General features: G+C 44.2%; 1 protein-coding gene across 2 annotated transcripts; it reads left to right on the forward strand.

Moving 5' to 3' along the window:
- The first annotated feature begins 1,024 nt into the window (after positions 1–1,024).
- Positions 1,025–8,742, forward strand: POP4 (POP4 homolog, ribonuclease P/MRP subunit). 2 transcript variants are annotated; one of them, XM_081335723.1, is made up of 7 exons: positions 1,025–1,099; positions 3,292–3,344; positions 3,787–4,010; positions 5,597–5,674; positions 6,410–6,471; positions 7,399–7,500; positions 8,254–8,742. In XM_081335723.1, exons 1-7 carry the CDS (start codon positions 1,093–1,095, stop codon positions 8,388–8,390), a joined length of 663 nt encoding a protein of 220 aa, XP_081191849.1. In that variant the 5' UTR covers positions 1,025–1,092; the 3' UTR covers positions 8,391–8,742. The 2 variants fall into 2 exon arrangements, with proteins under 2 accessions (XP_081191849.1, XP_081191850.1); XM_081335724.1 differs by lacking the exon at positions 1,025–1,099 and adding an exon at positions 3,456–3,627.
- The last annotated feature ends 10,123 nt before the right edge of the window (positions 8,743–18,865 follow it).

An 18,865-nucleotide genomic window follows, 5' to 3' on the forward strand; every position in this document is an offset into this window, starting at 1 on the left:
TCTTCAGCCTGGGCTACTTTTAAGACACGTGGACTTCAACTCCCAGAATTCCCCAGTGAAAACTCAAGCTAGGAGTCGTTCCGAGATCAACGTGTTGTTCACTAGCATTAAAATTATTCCAAGCAAAGCTCCTTTCCCCCCCACCACCACCCCGACTTTACATTTCTTTCCATGTCTTTTTCCATTTACGCACGCAAAAACCAAAAAGACTTGCAAATGAACTACTGAGTCATTTTTAAACATGCAATTTTGCCCAGATTTCTTTGTAGCAATGGGAGGGAGAGTTGCACAGAGATGCCCCTCCCCCACAGGCTTTTCTACAGATTAAAATGCAATGCCATCTTTGCAACGAAGGACAAGGGCTGCAAGGCGGCGTTTCTCAAACCTTGCCCAACTTTAAGACTGTGGACTTCAATTCCCAGAATTCCCCAGCCAACGTTGAGAAATAGTCAAGAGGTGGGGAACCATGATCCCTTTATGACTTCTGGACTTCAACTCCCACTGGCACAGAGAGGGAGAGGCCACGAATTCACGCTCTCGAAAGACTTACTCTAAAATTTATCCTAAAACGCGAAAAGCCGCAATCAGCTACGGCTGAAGGCCCCCCACCCCGCTCCCGTCCTCTTCACGAAGTAAATGAAAGGCGCATGCGTGGCCGCCGCTCTCAGATAGGCTTAGAGGGGGAGAGGCGGAGGCAAGAAAACCGCCAATAAGAACAAAGTGCGGAGCGAGCGAATTACCGTATGTGTGTGTGGGGGAAACGGGTGGCCCCATTTACGCATGCGCACTTCTATCTTTCGAACAGGGATAGGGAACGATGGCTCGCTTATGACTTGCGGACTTCGACTCCCAGAATTCCTGAGTCAGCGTGAGCCCACCCCGCCCCTCTTTCTAGCTCTACAACGTACTGTCATTCGCTCGCTCCGCACTTTGTTCTTATTGGCGGCTTTGCCTCTCCCCTTCTAAGCCTATCTGAGAGCGGTCGCCACGCATGCGCCTTTCATTTACTTCGTGAAAGAAGACAGGCGTGGGAGTATCTCCAGACTGGGCTGATTTGCGCCTTTTCGCGTTTTAGGATAAATTTTGCCGGAGATGGAGAGTAAGTCTTCCCAGAGCCTGAACTCGTGGCCTGTTCCGCTCTGTGCCGGCGTGGTCAGAGGGGGGGGGAAGGTACCGCTTAATCCGAAGTGACTCCGATTTGGGTTTACAAAGCGCTTTTTGGGGAAGTGGAGTGAGGCAAAGAGGGTTACCGGGCTGATCCAGCACTGGGTGGGGGTTGTTGTAGTTTTTTTTAGTTAAGGAGGGGGGTTTTTTGCCCCCTAGTTAAGGAGTCTCAATCCGACTTTATTGATTTTGCAAATAAAACTTTTAAAACCAGATTCTTTCCAGGGGCTAATTAAGCAGGAAGGAAAAATTAGGGGAGAACTAGCAATAAGGGAATCCAGGCACGTGTTTGGTCTGAAAGAGGGCGCCGCCTGGGACTGGAAAACCAGACTGTTTGCACCGGAATGGGAAACCCTTGAAAACCCCACGGCTTTAGGCTAAACTCAGAAGAAAGAGGTGGAGAAACATTTTTGTACTGTTTTTGTATAGGCAGATCACAACTGAGCCCAAAACTGTTAAGTGAGACATTTGCTAAGTGAGTTTTGCCCCATTTTATGACTTTTCTGCCACAGTTGTTAAGTGAATCGCTGCAATTGTTAAGTTACTAACCTGGTTGTTGAGTGAGTCTGGCTTCCTTAATTGAGTTTGCTGGTCAGTAGGTCGCAAAAGGGGATCATGTGACCTTGGGACCCGGAAATGGTCATAAGTATGAACCCGTCGCCAAGCATCTCAATTTTGATGACGTGACCATGGTCATAACTATGAAAAAGAGTCATAAGTCACATTTTCCGGTGCTGCTGTAACTTTGAATAGTCACTAAACAAACTGTTGTAATACAGTTACCTGTATTATGTGCAGTTTGGGCATTTACCTATATGAGGAGGAGTCCAGCTTGGCTTCTAAAGAGGGTTGCTGTGGCTTGCAAGCCTGAAAAACAACCACTTTATGCTGCAACTTTGTGTTGCATCCCTCAGGTTTATTGCAACTAAGACATTTAAAGGTAAAGGTTCCCCCGCACATGCGTGCTAGTCGTTTCCGACTCTAGGGGCCGGTGCTCATCTCCGTTTCAAAGCCGAAGAGCCAGCGCTTGTCCGAGGACGTCTCCGTGGTCATGTGGCCGGCATGACTAGACGCCAAAGGCGCACGGAACGCTGTTACCTTCCCACCATAGTGGTCCCTATTTTTCTACTTGCCTTTTTACGTGCTTTCGAACTGCTAGGTTGGCAGAAGCTGGGACGAGTAACAGGTGCTCACTCTGTTACGCGGCACTCGGGATTCGACCCGCCAAACTGCCGACCATCTGATCAACCAGCTCAGCATCCTAACCCACTGAGCCACCGGGTCCCTTAAAACATTTAGAGAGTTCAATTTATTTGAAATCCTCCAAAGGAACAGGAAGATTTAAGTGTAGCTGTAAGGGCAAAGAGTTACCTTGTAGAAGAGGCGGGAGGTATAAAAACGTAAGAAAGAAAGAAGCTTTGGGGGGAACGATTAGCCTATTAGTGATTACTATGGATAAAACCATCATCTTCTGAATGCTCCTGAACGTATTGAGTGTAAAAAGAGAGAAGGAACTACTAGGAAATTAGCAAGTCATTTTCTCAGTTGAGTTTCTTGTTTGCTACAATTTTGCAAGTTCCCTTTTTTGGCAACTTTTTAACTCAAACAATAAAGTTGCCTTCTTTGCTTGTTTTGTTTGGCCTTTTAAAAAAGTATTTGGTGTTTCATGTGGCTAATAAAGGAGAATATTTGTAGTTGGCATGATGGGTCCTGACTTGCTCTCTGAGCTTGCTTGTTTTCTTGCAGATGTTTCATTACCCAGACTAGGTAACATCATCAGTTTCATGCTGCAACCTACAAAAACAAACATGCATATGTGGCAGGAAACATCTTTCTACAAAAACAATCAACTTAGGCCTGTAACAAAATACATATTGTGAGTTGGCTTTGGCCCGCGTGCATCATCTTGAAAAGTCCAGCATAAAATACAACCTGGGTTGGTTTATTGGACGTCATATGCCATAAGAGCAAAGATCTCATGTTCCCCAACTGTTCTGTCTTTATAGCAACATGGTTTAGGTCTGTGTTGTTTCATAATTTCAAACATCTCCTGGAGAAAGATGGGCAAATCTCTGAAATGATATAAAAGCTTTGTCTTAACATAATCTTTATAATTTTATTTTCCAGAGGTATTATATAAGCAGCTGCCCGAGTCGACAGCAAAACTTTTGAACCTTCAGGTATTTCTATATTATTTATTAGTTCAATTTATAGAGTCGTCCAGTGTCAATACATGACCCTAGGCTCTGAAATACTGGATAATACATTTGGTTTGTATTTTTCATAATTAGGAGGCTGTGAGTTCGATCCTAGGCAGTGACAGATATTTCTGCCTTTGGGCAGAATGAGTGTGCTGAGAACTCCAAATAGGCGTCAGGAAGGGCATCCATCCAGTAAAGGCTCATTATCCCTTCAGTCATCCAGACACCACCCTGATGCAAGGGACTACCGAGAAAAAAAATGGTAATATTGGACCTATTATTCAGTTCACAGCCTGGAGTCTTCTTGGAGTTAGCAGCCTTAACAAATCTAATAAATAAAATATTTCCATAGGGTAAAGAATAACCTCCAAATTAGAATCTGAACTTTATTCAAGATGCGTCTTTCTTTTCTCTTTCTCAGCCACAAGGATCCAACAAGGCTGAGGCCTTTGTTAAAGCCTTTCTGAAACGCAGCATGCCCCGGAAGAGCCAGGAGGACATTGAGAAACATTTAAACCGGAAAGCCGTTGTCCTTGAGCACCCCCGCCAGAGGAGGGCCCGGCAGAGAGTCAAGCGTGGGAGAGGATTATCAGCCAAACAGAGGCGAGAAATGCGTCTCTTTGAGATTCCTCCAGAACAGCAGAGGTGAGGAAGGCAGTCTGGTTCTCCTGCAGGGTTGGGATAATTGGGTGATTGATGATGATTGAGGGATTGAATGATAGATGCCCACTGGGACTGCAAGGGCAGGGACCGGGCCGTAATGGTAAGTGGGAATGACTTTGAGAGACAGGAAGAATTGCTACAGGCAGGAAGATGATCAGATAAGAGGCAGCTGAGCCCACAGGGGGGAAAAAACAGGCATGGCAAAGGTCTCAGAAGAGATCCTGCCTAGATTCTTGGGCTGTAAGGGAGACCAGGAAAAAACGTATTTTCAGACTTGCACGATTGACAGATTTGGCAGGTAGTCCAGACAGGAAGCACGCCCTGAAGAACTAGTTCTACTTTTTTGTCAGGTCCCATTAACAGAATCTTGCAAGTCTGAAGGTACCTCTGTCCCCACCTCACCTTTGCAGTCCAAGAAGCTATAGAAAGTTCCTTGTACCTGTTCCTTCTACCAGGTAAGCTGCCTCTTATCCAGCCGTTTTCCCCCCTGGCTTTTCCCCCTGTCTTCCAAGGTCATTCTCACATGTTGTTATACCAGGCCCCTCACGAGAGTGAGGCTAAACAAATGCACCACCCCATACGTGAGGATGCCTTTGCGGGCTCTTAAAATCTTCTGACAACTTTGTATCCAAATATTGCAACACCTCTGTCCAGCAGTTTTCTGGCATTACCCCTAATCTTCTAACGCAGACATGTCAAACACAAGGCCTGGGGGCCGGATGCGGCCCGCAAAGTGGTTTCATGTGGCCCGCGAAGCCATCCTGGAAACAGTGAGGGAACGGCCCCCACTGCCTTGGCCCTGGCCCAGAGACCCTCCTTCTGCCAGAGACCCTCAGATCTGTCCCACTCCTGCCCAGGCCCCCATAGGCACCCTTGATGCGAACGATGTAGAGCTGGCCACGCCCACCCAGTAGGCCATACGCACTTTAGCCACGCCCACCCTGGCCATGCCCACCCGGCCCCCTGAGGGCAACCGCAATGCTGATGCGGCCCTCAATGAAATTGAGTTTGACACCCCTATTCTAACGGCTTTTTTTTTTTGGTTATTTTCTGGAATGGTAGTAGTTCACCACTAGAGGGCAGTAGGTCATATATTATTTTTTTTTAATTATTACTTTAAGCTGCCTTCTTTTAAAGCCCTGGCTAGTTTTGCTTTGTTTGAAAAGATTTAAAGGAAGAAGAGGCTGGAAGTCTATCGCTGTGGATTGAGCCCCCTCCTAACAGTCCACACTGCAGGGAGCAGGTGGGATCCAATAGAAGAAAGAAAAGGAATCCAGAAGCATCATTAGCAGATAATTAGCTCAATTTTCACAGAGGTGTCAAGCAGCCTAAATTTTCAAAGGAAAGTTAAAAGCTGCCATTAGTAACTTTAATTACCAGACTGTGGAGATCAGCCATAAGTCACCTTTTGCAGTGCCAGTGTGACTCTGAAGTTCACTTAAAGAATGGTTTATAAGTCAAGGGCTAGTTGTTGTTAAAACCAGGAACAAACTCCCTTCCGATGAAATACTTTATAGAAGCCCTGGACAATTGTTGCATGTGGTCCTTGTTTTTTGCTTATTCTGCAGATACGAGCTATTTATACCATTGCATGAGCTTTGGAAACAATACGTTAGAGAACTCTGCAACGGATTGAAACCTGATGCGTAAGTTCTCTTAATTCATTCTTTTTTCTTTTTTTGGCAAACTGTTGCATACTTAGTGGTGATCGAGGCCATCCCTCAGAAGGCTGGTGATTTCTCCTCTAGTGGAAAACCTTTAAAGAAGACCAAGTGGAACTGGCATTCTAGAATTGTTCACAACTTAAGAAAACTTGTGAAGTTTTCAAAAAAAAATTAAAGTTTGAAAAGATGGCCATTGAACAACTTTAGAACACACACACACACACACACACACACACACACACTTTCTTGGAGTGTCTGATAAAGACTTAAAGCTCTACAAAACTGGCTATATTTGAGAGAAGGCAGTCTTATGGAACCTCGCTTTCTGCGAAACACAGTTTTAAAAACCCTGGTCTGTGTGAATGCTTCCTTAAGTCTTTTACATGAAAACCTAGCTTATGGGGAAGAGTTGCATCTTAATTTGCATATAAAACTATGTTATATAGATGAATGTTTAAACCTGGAACCTCTTAAATTAGAATCTGACCTAAAATAGTTTGCAAAGCCAGGCACTGTTTATTTGGTCACTGAGTTGGGTTTGTGCTCTGTATTTAATCAGTATTGTGATCACTGCCGTATTTTCAGGTGAAAATAGCATCTTGTTTAGTTGTTTGTGGTGAGCGGTATAACGAAGTTTCAAAATTATACCTTGTCATCTTACCCCCTTTTTGTTTAACTTCCTGGAAGAATTCTAATATAGTTCTATGCGTTTTGCAGACAGCCACAGATGATTCAAACCAAATTACTTAAAGCAGATTTCCACGGAGCGCTTGTGACAGGTATTTTTGCTCGCTTCTCATGTCTTTTTTTTATTATTGAAACTTGCACTACTCAAAAAATTTAAATCACATTTGCCTCCCCTTAACTTTACATAGTGGATTTTTAAAAAAAAATAATAATTGCACACTGTATGAAGAAGTCTCTTTTGTCTGACCTGCATGTCAGTTTCATTGATGATCAGGTGTTTTACCACTGAGAAGAGTGAAAAGTCCTTCCTGTTTGTTGTTTTTCGCTACCCCGGGGTTAATATAACACATCTGCAGGTATCTTAGAACTTCAGTTTTACGAGAGTGAAGAGGGCAAAGGTTGGGTCAAACCTTGAGAAAGGTTGATAGGGCAGTAGTTCTTTTTCTGGGGTCTCAAAGGATGTGCCAGGCTGAAGATAAACCTGTTCTCCATTACAGTTAGCCCTTGACTTGCAACTACAATTGAGTCCCAACATTTTCTTTGCTAAGGGAGACAGCTGTTAAGTGAGTTTTGACCCATTTTACAACCTTTCTTGCCACAGTTAAGTGAATCACCACAGCTGTTAAATTAGTAACCACCATTGCTAAATGAATCTGGCTTCCCCGTTGACTTTGCTTGCCAGAAGGTTGCAAAAGAGCAGGAGTCTTCAAACTTGGCCCTTTGATGACTTGTGGACTTCAACTCCCAGAATTCCTGTGCCTGGCTGAGGAATTCTGGGAGTTGAAGTCCACAAGTCATCAAAGGGCCAAGTTTGAAGACCCCTGCAAAAGAGGGTTTGGAACCAGCCACGCCGAAGACACTTTCAAGGCTATGATTCTGTTTTCCATTCTTTCCCCCATGCACACATGCACAGTCTTGGGCTCTGGGACTCTCAAGGACAGCAATTGCAACAGGGAACTCTTTAAACTGATGATCCAGCTTGAATGCTCGGACCTTCTTCTTTTTTCTTTTTCTTTCAGTGACTAAATCCAAATGTCCTTCCTACGTCGGCATCATGGGCATCATCCTCCAGGAGACGAAATACGTTTTCAAAATTGTCACGAAAGAAGACCAGCTGAAAGGTAGATCAGTAGGCAGATCAGAATTGATCGGTGGAATGTTCCGTTTAACCCAAGAACTTCTTCCTTAAAACATTTGTAAAATAAGAGGTTGGCAATCAAGAACTTAAACCAAGAACATCTGAAGCAGAGAGTGGTGGGAATTGGGTGCTCTAAGACTTTGAGGGGATCTTCCCCTCCTGCCGCTGAATGAGTAATATAACTAAGATAAAGCTAATTCAACTGTATCTTTTATAACGTGCAAATATCCATTGACGTTGCTCCCTTTAAATGCTGCCCTTCTGCAGCTCTTTCCTTTTTTCCTTTCTCTTTTTCTCTTTCTCCTCCTCCTTCCCCACCTCCTTCTGTGGTCTTGCCGCTGGCTAAAACAGTTGAAGGATTTCTTGTAACCCTCAGCGGAATTCTACCTATTCCAAGCTGCTTGCTAGTAGCCAAACCCTATACTGTATGGCGTTTTAGTTCAGTAACCTTTCGCTCTCTGCGTCTGATGAATACACACTCCCAATCTGATGTCGAGCAGAATGAAGTCCTTTAAATGTCTCTTGCAAACTAGACCTGACTCCAGTTGGAATATTAACGTTCTCTTCCTTGCTGTATCCCTCCTCCATTTCCCTTCCTTTCTTAGCCTTCATTTGTTTAGTAGCTGCTTCTTGATTCTAACTTTCTGAGACGGAGATTTCTCGGTCCGTTCCTTGTAAGATCTGTGCGCTGTGTCAAATCATTGAACCAAAAGGCGTTTCCTGGGTCTTCTTTCAGTTATCCCAAAGCGGAACAATATCTTCAGTGTAGAAATGGATGGTTTTGTGTCCTACATCTATGGAAGCCGGATCCAGTTTCGGGCAAGTGAGCGTTCTGCAAAAAAGTTCAAGGGACAAGGAACGATGGATCTGTGATGATGATGATGATGATGATGATGATGATGATGATGATGATGATTTTTCTGCAAAATTGGAAAGTTTAGTTTCCGAGAGTCCACAAACGGTCTTTTCTTTGAAGAAGAAAATGAGCACAAGAAGCAACAGCAGAGCACTAGCAAGGATTATTACCCCTGTATCTTCAGGGGTAATTATGAAATCCAAGGTGGGTTCTTCCTTGTACTGATTCTGACAGGCAAAGACTGGCAATTTTCAGATTGTTATCAGTAGAAATTCTAGATTTATGCCTTGTTGGATTTTGTGTTGTGTTATTTAAAATGTTCTTCTTTGCTATATGGAGAGAAAATTTTTGAAAACTAAAAAAAAATGTCCAAAACAGCGGCGTGCTGAGAGTTGTTGGCTATTTCTGATTTATAGTAAGCGTTATACAGTTGGATCAAGTTTGAGCGGGAAGCATTACACAGTAATGAAAGTGCCTGAAAGCAGGACAAGAAGCAACAGATGGAAACTAGTCAAGGAGAGAAGCAACCTAGAACGAAGGAGAAACTTCCTGACAGTTAGAACAATTAACCAGTGGAACAACCTGCCTCCAGAAGTGGTGAATGCTCCAACACTGGAAGTTTTTAAGAAGAGACTGGACAGCCATTTGTCTGAAATGGTATAGGGTTTCCTGCCTTAGCAGGGGGTTGGACTAGATGACCTCCAAGGTCCCTTCCAACTTATTATTATTATTATTATAGTATTGTCCAGTTTCTCACTATACAACAGCTGGCCTATATTGAATTCTCTTTCTTTGCACAGTTGTCCTTGTAACATTTAAGCTGCTCTAGATAGATGATAGAGATAGATAGATAGAAGGACCGATAGCCAGAGAGACAGAATGAGAGAGAGAGAGAAATAGAAATGATACATAGATGGATTTTATTTTTGTTACATTTGCATGTTGCCCATCTTGCAGTTTAAGACAGACCCATGGAGTCGCTTTGAAACAAGATGGGCAGCAAATATATTTAATAATAAATAATATAAATGGATGGCTGGAAAAAGACAGAGAGAGAAAGAGATAAATGTAGCGATGGATGGATGGATGGATGTACAGATGGATGAAAAGATTTTTATTTAATTTTTATTAAATTTACATATTGTCCATCTTGCAGCTAGAGGCAGACAGACAGACAAATAGATATGTAGCAAGTAGAACTGCTTTAATAGCAAGATTCAACAGTGCTTGTTGCTGTCTCCCTTAAGTGATGTGCAACACTGGCCAAATTATTTTTGACTGATTGTTTTGAAGCTTATCCTGGAAAGAAAAAAAAATGTTTCTGTTCCCCGTGCTTCTGGGGAAAAAAAACACCAAAACGCTTTCATTGTTTTGTGGCAAGCTAGCGGTTTACCGCTAAACGTATTGAGGGCTATCCCAAAGGGAGGGGGTGGGTGGGAAAGATTATGTAAATTAGACTGTTTTCTAAGGTTAGGACATCTCTGGCGCACAGCCTTCTACTGAACCTTATAAAATTCCGGGTCGGTCCTCAAACTGCTATGAAGAATAAAAACCAACTCTTCAGAGGCGCTTATGAAGCCACACTGGATCCCAGGCTTTGTAATGCAAAGCTCATTCCATTGTTTCTTTTCCTGGTGTCAAGGAAAGAAAAGGCGTATCCCTCTTAGCAAGCACAATTCTCAAGAGGCCATGTGTGTTTCAAAGATTAACTATACCGAATATTTTTTTTTAAAAAAAGCAGGATGCACAATGGCATTGAAATGAAAGAGAATACCAGAGCATTCATCAAGGTGGGGTTATAAATAAAGATATGCCTGAACACAGAATTTCTTTGCAGTTAAGAGCACTCCATGCATAAAATGTTCCTTTTCAAACCTTAAATTAGGTTGGAAGCCCTTGTGGCCAAAAAGATAAACTTGATCTACCATTTATGCTCATTTCCACCCCACCCACCCACCCACACATCTGCACGATGCTTTGTTTTTATTACCGCATATCCTGAACAGATGCCTCTAGGCATAACACGGTAAAACTAAACTAAAGGCCAGATTTGATTTTATTTTTTCCCCTGTGACTAAGATGCCAAAGGGAAAGATCAGATTTCTCCCTGTGGAAGCTCCAAATGTAAAGATGAGAATTCAGGCTAAGAAATGGCTCTTTTGCCTCCCAACTCTTGACTCTTCCCCCAGGGTTAGAAACGGTGAGTCGTAAGGACTGAAGAAACAGCCCGATGGAAAAATTGGTGGGAACGTCTCCAGCAGGAAGGACCACCGATCCCTTTGAGAATTCTGAAAACATTCAAACCAATTTATTTATTTATTTATTTTTGGCAAGCTCTTATGTTTTCGTTTTGTTACCAGAAAGTCTTAATCAGTAGTCTGGGAATTCTAGTCCCACATTAGGCCTGAAAGGCAGCTAGGTGTCAAGTGCAGGAAATCCAGGCAGTTCAAATGAATATGAAGGTTTATTGCAAGCTTAAGGGACTTCAGACTGATGACGCATTTGACCCCTCCCTCGGGTTCAGCCTGGTCATCTCCTACACCCAGGAGTTGGTGAGTGCTAATCCTGCTTTAGGCGTGAAAGTCAGCTGGGTGTCCTTGGGCCAATCAGCAGGAGATGGCGAGTTCTAGTCTTGCCTTAGACATGAAAGCTGGCTGAGTAACCTTTGAACAGTGTCTCTTTTCAACCCAAGCCACCTCACAGGGTCGTTCTGGGGAGAACAGGAGAAGGAAGATTAGATATGTTTGCTGCCTTGCGTTATTTATAGAAAATAATAAAGGCAGGAAATAAAAGTAGATACATGTTGGTTATAATATCATCTGTGTATAGCACAAACCTCCCCTTGAACAATGACTTGACTCTGATTTACTTCATTCCATGATGTAACATCTAATTAGGACATCTGTTAAATGCCTCTCGTATTAATTTAATAGGAAGGGCTAATAGAACTTTATTGGCAGAGTCCAGCTAATTAATATTATGGGCCTTTAACGGCTGTCTTAAATCAACATCATTAGTGAAGATGCTATCCAAATTAAAGTAAGGACTGTTTCATTGGACTGTGAAGGGCACACAAAGTAAGGTATGGATATGCAACTTAATTTATGGCCAACACGCACACTCTGAAACTTATTCTTCAAAGATATCCTTTAACCAATCACTGTCTATGTCACAAGATTTCAATAGCTTCTGAAGTTTGGTTTGCACCACTGGAATCCAAGAGAGATGTAACCAATTTATCACAGCAGAAAGAGGACATATTTCCCAGATTTTTCTCACCTTTCCTGAGAAGCCCTAGCTAACGTGATCGTACACACTCATGGAGAAGGACAACTATGGTTCCAGTGGAGAGAGACAACGAGCATTAATACCCAGATGGATCCAATCCGACTGACCACTATGGAGAAGAAGATTGAAAGGGCTATTGTCATATCAAGGAAAAGTGGAACAGTATTCAGGTACAGCTACTAAATTGGGGCTGCAAAATTCCCAACAACCACTAGGGTGCAGCAAAGACCTAAAGCTTTCTGTACCGCATCCATCCTTCGCTGCCATCTGTGGTCATCTGAAGTAGTTCAAAGAAGACATGCTATTTTGCAGTTTTAGCTGTGGACACGAAAGCGCCAAGTCTAGCACGATGGGGGCAGTGGAAGTCCATTGTTAAATAAGTGTGAGCATTACTCTATGATGCCATGCATGCTTTTTCATCTGGTGCCCATCTTCAGAGCTGGTGGAGGCTTCATAGCACAGGGCTCACCAGCAGAGTCTTGTCAGCAACCACAGATTTTACTTCCCTTGACTGAATGTCACAACGGCACAGGGTTTCCTTCACAGCATCTTTGTGGCTGTTGAGTGGATGATTTCATGGTCTCTTCCCAGTTCTCCATACAGCAACCGTCAAGGCATATGGTAGTTGCCCATTCTGATGGCACATCTCACCCACTGCTTCTGGCCTCGGATAATCAGGGACTCCACCCTGTTGGACTTCACACTATCCCAGACCTTCAGGTCCAGCAGAGAACACCTCAAAATTGTCATCATAAGAAGCAGTTCCAAGAATGTTCCACACCCAATTTGCACTATTTAGATGACCCTTAGAGCACAGACAAACCTCCAAGTGGCCTCAACGGCTCTCAAGAGGACTAATGACCGGAAAACTGCAAGGACTATGAAGCCTTCCATCTTCCACCATTCAGTCAGAACTGAAGAAGCTTCTTGGGTGAGAAGCAAAATGTCTTCAAAGAAAAACAAAACCCAGTGGCCTTTTGAAAAAGCACCTTTGGGACAACCATGACCTGGAGGACTGAGAATCTCCACAGAAATTCATCGTAAGAAGGCTGAACTTGAAGAAGGATGGGAATTGGAAGGGAATTAATTCAGATCCCGACCACAGCCTCTAGAGCAGGCATGTCAAACTCGCGACATCACGTGACATCGCACGACGTCTCGGAACTTTTTCCCATTGCCAAAAATGGGATGGGTGCGGTTTCTCCGTGACGCTCCGGCCCGCGGGCCGGCAGTTTGACACCCCTGCTCTAGAGAGACCACAACAGGATCCCATCACGTAAAGCCAGGAGAAAACAAGGGTCCTCTTTCCATCGCTTCCTTATTGCTCGCCTGGCTAATCCCGTTGGCTGTCCACTGGCTTATTTAAAAAATGATGGCCTTGGAGCATTCAAGCCGGATAGCTGGAACCCCTTGCAGAAGAATTCCATTGCCATCGCTGCTTTTGAACACTCCATTAGGTGCCTGCCTAATTAATGTAAATGATCGTTATGCCTCTCTCACGGAGGATTATTTTACTCAGAGGAGCATCTACCCGCTGCCACAGTAGCCATCAGAGGCGGTTTTATAGGAAAGCTGGCATGGTGGTTACCCATTGAATAAAAGGTAAGGAGCCATCCTAGATAATGCAGATGGAAGGTTTAACAGTCCCAATAACATATTCCGCGGTATTTTATTCCAGGAATTAAGAGCTTGATTGCAGCCCTGTGCTAATGAGGGGGAAGCCGCGTTTGGCAAATGGAAGCTTTCAGCAGGCTGAATCTGCGAGAAATGCTCGAGCAGAACGTATTTCATAGAACAGCAAGGAGCAAAGTGAACCACACAAAGAGGAGAGGAACTCACGAAACACTTATAAAAAGAAAAGAAAATCTATATATACTTATCTCTTCTTGATAATAGGTTATACCAGGTTGGAGAGAACTAGTATTTTTCCTTTGCTAATCAACCGAAGGATCCATTTTTAATTATTATTATTATTTTGGTCACTAAGAATGTAGGACTTCTGAAAACAAAGCTGGTCCATCAGCCCCGCGGAGGGAGAAGAAATCAGGGACGGTCAATTTCAACCTCCTGCCAAGTTGATTTGATAAGGCAGATCACGGCAACGGTAGAAGAGAATATATTTGTAGCTCAGGGTTGAATGGCGGGTTCTCCTTGAGCTTGGTTGTTTGCTGGCAGACGTTTCCTTACCAAACTAGGTAACATCATCAGTGCTAGAAGGGAGTGAGGTTTGGTTATATACAAGTGGCTTGCCCTGCCAGTATTGGTGAGAACGGACTGTTCGATTGGGCTGTTGTTTACTAGCGGCTTGTTTGGCTGAACTGCCAATCAAAGAACCATCAAGATCACCGCCACCACGTGACTGTGGGACACTACAAACAGCTGTAAATGCAGGCCAGTTGCCCAGTGCCTGACATGCAGTCATGTCACCCTCACAACTTTGGAACCAGGGCATAAGTACTCCGGACAAGTTCCACCGTAACTTCAAGCGGCCTCTAAGCAACCAGTCATAAGTCAAGAACTACTTATGTCGTTCATATTTCAGTACTCTTTGCCATTCAGAATCTAACCCACAAAACAAGTATTCCTGTTACATAGCTCAGTCCAGTTGCTTCATTTATTTATTTATTTATTAGCAAAAAGACCCCTACATTATTAGGAATGAGAATGAAGCTTGGTCAAGGTTTATGCAGCATACAGCATTTATTACTGATGCAGGCCTGAGTTCACTTATATTCTCCCCAAACCTCAGATTCCAATAATAAAACCGTCTTTTTAAGATTTTCCCAGTCTCCTGCCTAATAATTTTCGGAAAACTCCTTCCTGGGTGTTCTTATTCCTCCCACAAGGGGGCAGAGCATACCTGAAAAGTCACCTCCATACATTCTCTAAAACTCATCTGCCAGTTCCAGAATGATATTATAAGGCAATTTTACATATAATTAAACAAGTCACCCAAATAGTCCTAGAAGAACTTGGGATGATTAAAAAAGAGAGAGAGAGAGATGTGTTGTGGGCCACGTCTCCTGGAATCTCTCAAAGGAATAGGCTCATTTCACATGGCGAAACCTTTGAAATAAAAATTTTCCTGTAAAGTCTGCATCTTTCATTCTGCCTAAAAAGGTAAAGGTTCCCCCGCACATGCGTGCTAGTCGTTTCCGACTCTAGGGGCCGGTGCTCATCTCCATTTCAAAGCCGAAGAGCCAGCGCTTGTCCGAGGACATCTCCGTGGTCGTGGCCGGCATGACTAGACGACAAAGGTGCATGGAGCGCTGTTACCTTCCCACCGTAGTGGTCCCTATTTTTCTACTTGCATTTTTACGTGCTTTCGAACTGCTAGGTTGGCAGAAGCTGGGACGAGTAACAGGCGCTCACTCTGCTACGCGGCACTCGGGATTTGACCTGCCAAACTGCCGACCTTCTGATCGACAAGCTCAGTGTCCTAACCCACTGAGCCACCGCGTCCCCATTCTGCTTAGCTCTGGCCAAATGGAAAGCACCTAGGATTCAGTTTATGTATGCCAAATACTCTAGAGATAAGAAAGAGAGTAGTCAGGAGAGCGAAAAGCTTAGAAGTAAATGTTCCTCAGCATTGGCAACTTTAAGACGGTTCCTGAATTCTCCAGCCATCAGTCCACGCATCTTAAAAGCTGCCAAGGTTGAGAAAGTCTCGCTTGGAGGCTAAATGTCATGAAGAACGGTTAAAGAAACTGGGCACGGTTAACCTAAAGAAAGGAAGGTTGAGGAGCAACAGTGGGCATCTTCCAATTCTTGGAAGGGCTGCCACCAGAAAGAAGGTACGGATTTATCCTCCATAGTTCTCAAAGGTAGGACGAGAACTAATGGGGGGGAGCATTAAAGACGGAGATCCAGATTCAAACGAAGGAATCTGAGGGTGGATCTACAGCTGGTCCTTGACCACTTCCGACACTAAGCAATATGATCATTAAGCAAGTTGTGCCTGATTTTAGGACCTCGCTTTATTTTGGACTGTTTTTCCCCCCCAAGCTAAATAGGCAACCATTCCTCCTCCTTGGAAGGAAAAAAGAATTTGGAAGCTGCTCTTTCGGCCTGTGCCTATTGCTCTCCCCTCCCATTTTTTTTTAATTAAAATTATTTCTTAAAAAAAAACCCGTGCCCACCTGTGCCCCTAGCCCCAGCTACTGCTTTGCTTTTCCTCAACCCTCAAAGATACTTTGCTTCTTGCCGTTCTTCCTTCCGTGCAATAAGCAATAAGACAAATTTTAAGAAAAGCGTTCTTAGCTCCAGGGAACCATCATCGAATCACGATGTGGGGGTGATTTGAAGCCGCTCATCGGAACCAAATGCCTTTCCTAACCTTCGCTAGGGGTGATTTTACTGCGTGGCGGGGATAGCCCATCAAGCCTGATGGCTTAATTAAAAACAAATTCTCCAGCAGTTGCCCCCTCCCTTTTCTCCCAGGGTTCCATAAAACCGCTGCCGCGTGGCGTGCACCAGAATGCAAATCTGCGGGAACCACAGGCCCAATTCTTTCTCGCTTGGGGTTAAATGGGAAAGCATTTCCCATAATCTGCTCGCTGCGGGGCACCCAGAGGACAGGAAAAAAGGGGAATGTCGTTCAGTGACTGGGTTAGCTTGGGGAGAATTGAGGATTTCTTATACAAGCAGTCCTTGAATTATGACCAAAACCGAGCCCAAATTTTCTGTCGCTAAGCGAGATAGTTGTTAAGTTGAATTTTGCCCCCTCTCACCACTTTTCTTGCCACCGTTTTTAAGTGAATCTCTGCAATTGTTAAGTTAGCGATACGGTTGTGTCACCCACTGTTTACGCCACATGATTTTGACGGTCTCTGAATCACAAGCCTAAACTTCCCTCAACTTTTAATCAATGCAATTTTTCTATGTACTCCAGTGAGGATTGCACCTATCACGGTGAGCACTGTTACAACTTTTTAAATTAACTTATCATTTTCATAACCCTTGTTCCTTGCAATATTTTTTTTGAGTTCTAATATTTAAACTGGCTAATCTACCTGAGCTTTCAGTGTTTGAAATATCTAATCATTTTGTCATGAATTCCATTGTACAATTAAAAAAAAACCACGCAGGGCATTAAAAAAATGGCTTTTTAAATAAAACCGGAGCAAGAGAAGAATAAGAATTCAAAAAAAAAATGTGCTCTCTTCCAGTAAGGCTAAAGTCAACAAACGTACAATAAGTGGAAATCAGCTGATGAAAAATGAAACCAGGTTGAAATATTGCTTGCAAATAGGCAGGCTTTGGAAATTGATTTTGACACTGTGACAACGTCGAAGATTTACATTAGAGAAAGACATTTCATCAAGGAGGGATAAAAGCCACAAATCTTTTGAACGCTCTCAGCAGACTTCTACTCATTCCTTAACAACCTCCCATTTCTTGAAGCAGCTAGTTCCATCAAAAATATTTTGGTCTTTCAGGGAGGGGGGAAACCCCTCAGAAACTATTTCAAACCAGTTTAGTATCTTCCCTAGCATTGACTTTAGAGGTTGGGGGAATGGTGTTTCCCCCATTCCGTGTCATGCTTAGTTTTGACTTTTTCCGTGTTCACAGTTGGGAATGGAGAATATAACAAAGTTGGAAGGGGCCTTGGAGGTCTCCTAGTCCAACCCCCTGGTTAGGTAGGAAACCCTATGCCATTTCAGGCAAACGGTTTCTCCAACCTCTTCTTAAAAACCTCCAGTGTTGGAGCACCCACAACTTCTGGAGGCAAGCTGTTCCACTGATTCATTGTTCTGACTGTCAGGGGAAAAAAGAGAAGAGGTGGAGAGGACACCACTTCTGATTCTTGGTCTAGATTCTCCTTTCTCCTCCTCCTTTCATCAACTCTGAAAGTTAATGTCTACTTGAGGTTATCAAGGACATCTCCGCAGTCGGTTGAGATCAGATTAAGGATCAACCCTAACTACACAGGGGATGTTCTAAACCAGGGGTAGTTCCACCTTGGCTCTTTTATGACTCGTGGACTTCAACTCCCAGAATTCCTGAGCCAGCCAAGTCCCCGAGTCATGAAGGGGCCATAGTTCCCTATGCTGGCTCAGAATTCTGGGAGTTGAAGTCCCCGAGTCATGAAGGGGCCATAGTTCCCTATGCTGGCTCAGGAATTCTGGGAGTTGAAGTCCCCGAGTCATGAAGGGGCCATCGTTCCTTATGCTGGCTCAGGAATTCTGGGAGTTGAAGTCCACGAGTCATGAAGGGGCCATCGTTCCTTATGCTGGCTCAGGAATTCTGGGAGTTGAAGTCCCCGAGTCATGAAGGGGCCATCGTTCCTTATGCTGGCTCAGGAATTCTGGGAGTTGAAGTCCCCGAGTCATGAAGGGGCCACAGTTCCCTATGCTGGCTCAGGAATTCTGGGAGTTGAAGTCCCCGAGTCATAAAAGAGCCAAGGCTGCCTACCCCTGTTCTAAACGCAGGAGAGGACAACTGCAATCTGGGAAGCCACTCCAATTTTCTCTTCTTTTTGGAGACCCACTCAAGAAAAATCCACAACTTTTTTTTTGGGGGGGAGAGACTTCTGCGTAGGGTTTGTCCGCTCCCCAACTTCTTCCCACCGGAAATCTCTTGTTCTACGTAGGCTTCACCAGTTAGAACAATTAACCAGTGGAGTTAGAACAATTAACCAGTGGAACAACCTGCCTCCAGAAGCGGTGAATGCTCCAACACTGGAGGTTTTTAAGAAGAGACTGGACAGCCATTTGCCTGAAATGGTATAGGGTTTCCTGCCTGAGCAGGGGGTTGGACTAGATGACCTCCAAGGTCCCTTCCAACTTTATATTATTATTATTATCTCCCGTAGCTTGCTGTTACATCTCTGGCCCGACCGCACCCCGTTCATCTTTTTCCGTTTCTGTTTCTCATCCGCCCTCCTTCCTTTCCCTCCCACTCACCTACCCACCCCACAACCCCCCCCCCAAAAAAAAAAGAAAAAGGAAAAAGGAAAGGAAAAAAAATCACCAGGCTCCGACTGTGCCCCTTTCTGATTGGTTCCCGACGGTTCTTCCCTTTCTCTCACCCTCGTCTTTCTCCTGGCTCGGGGGCGTGGCCAAGCGTGGAACGCCGAGGCTTGAGCGTTCCAGAACCGGATGGTCCTGCTTCTCGGGCGCCGCGCCGATTGGTTGGCCCCGGACATCAAAGGGAGGGCATGGAATGTTGGAGAGTGCCTGCGTTCCAAAGAGACTTTCTCCCG

Source organism: Vipera berus (genome assembly GCF_964194415.1).
Source record: "Vipera berus genome assembly, chromosome: 10".
In the NCBI taxonomy this organism is placed as follows: Eukaryota; Metazoa; Chordata; class Lepidosauria; order Squamata; family Viperidae; genus Vipera; species Vipera berus.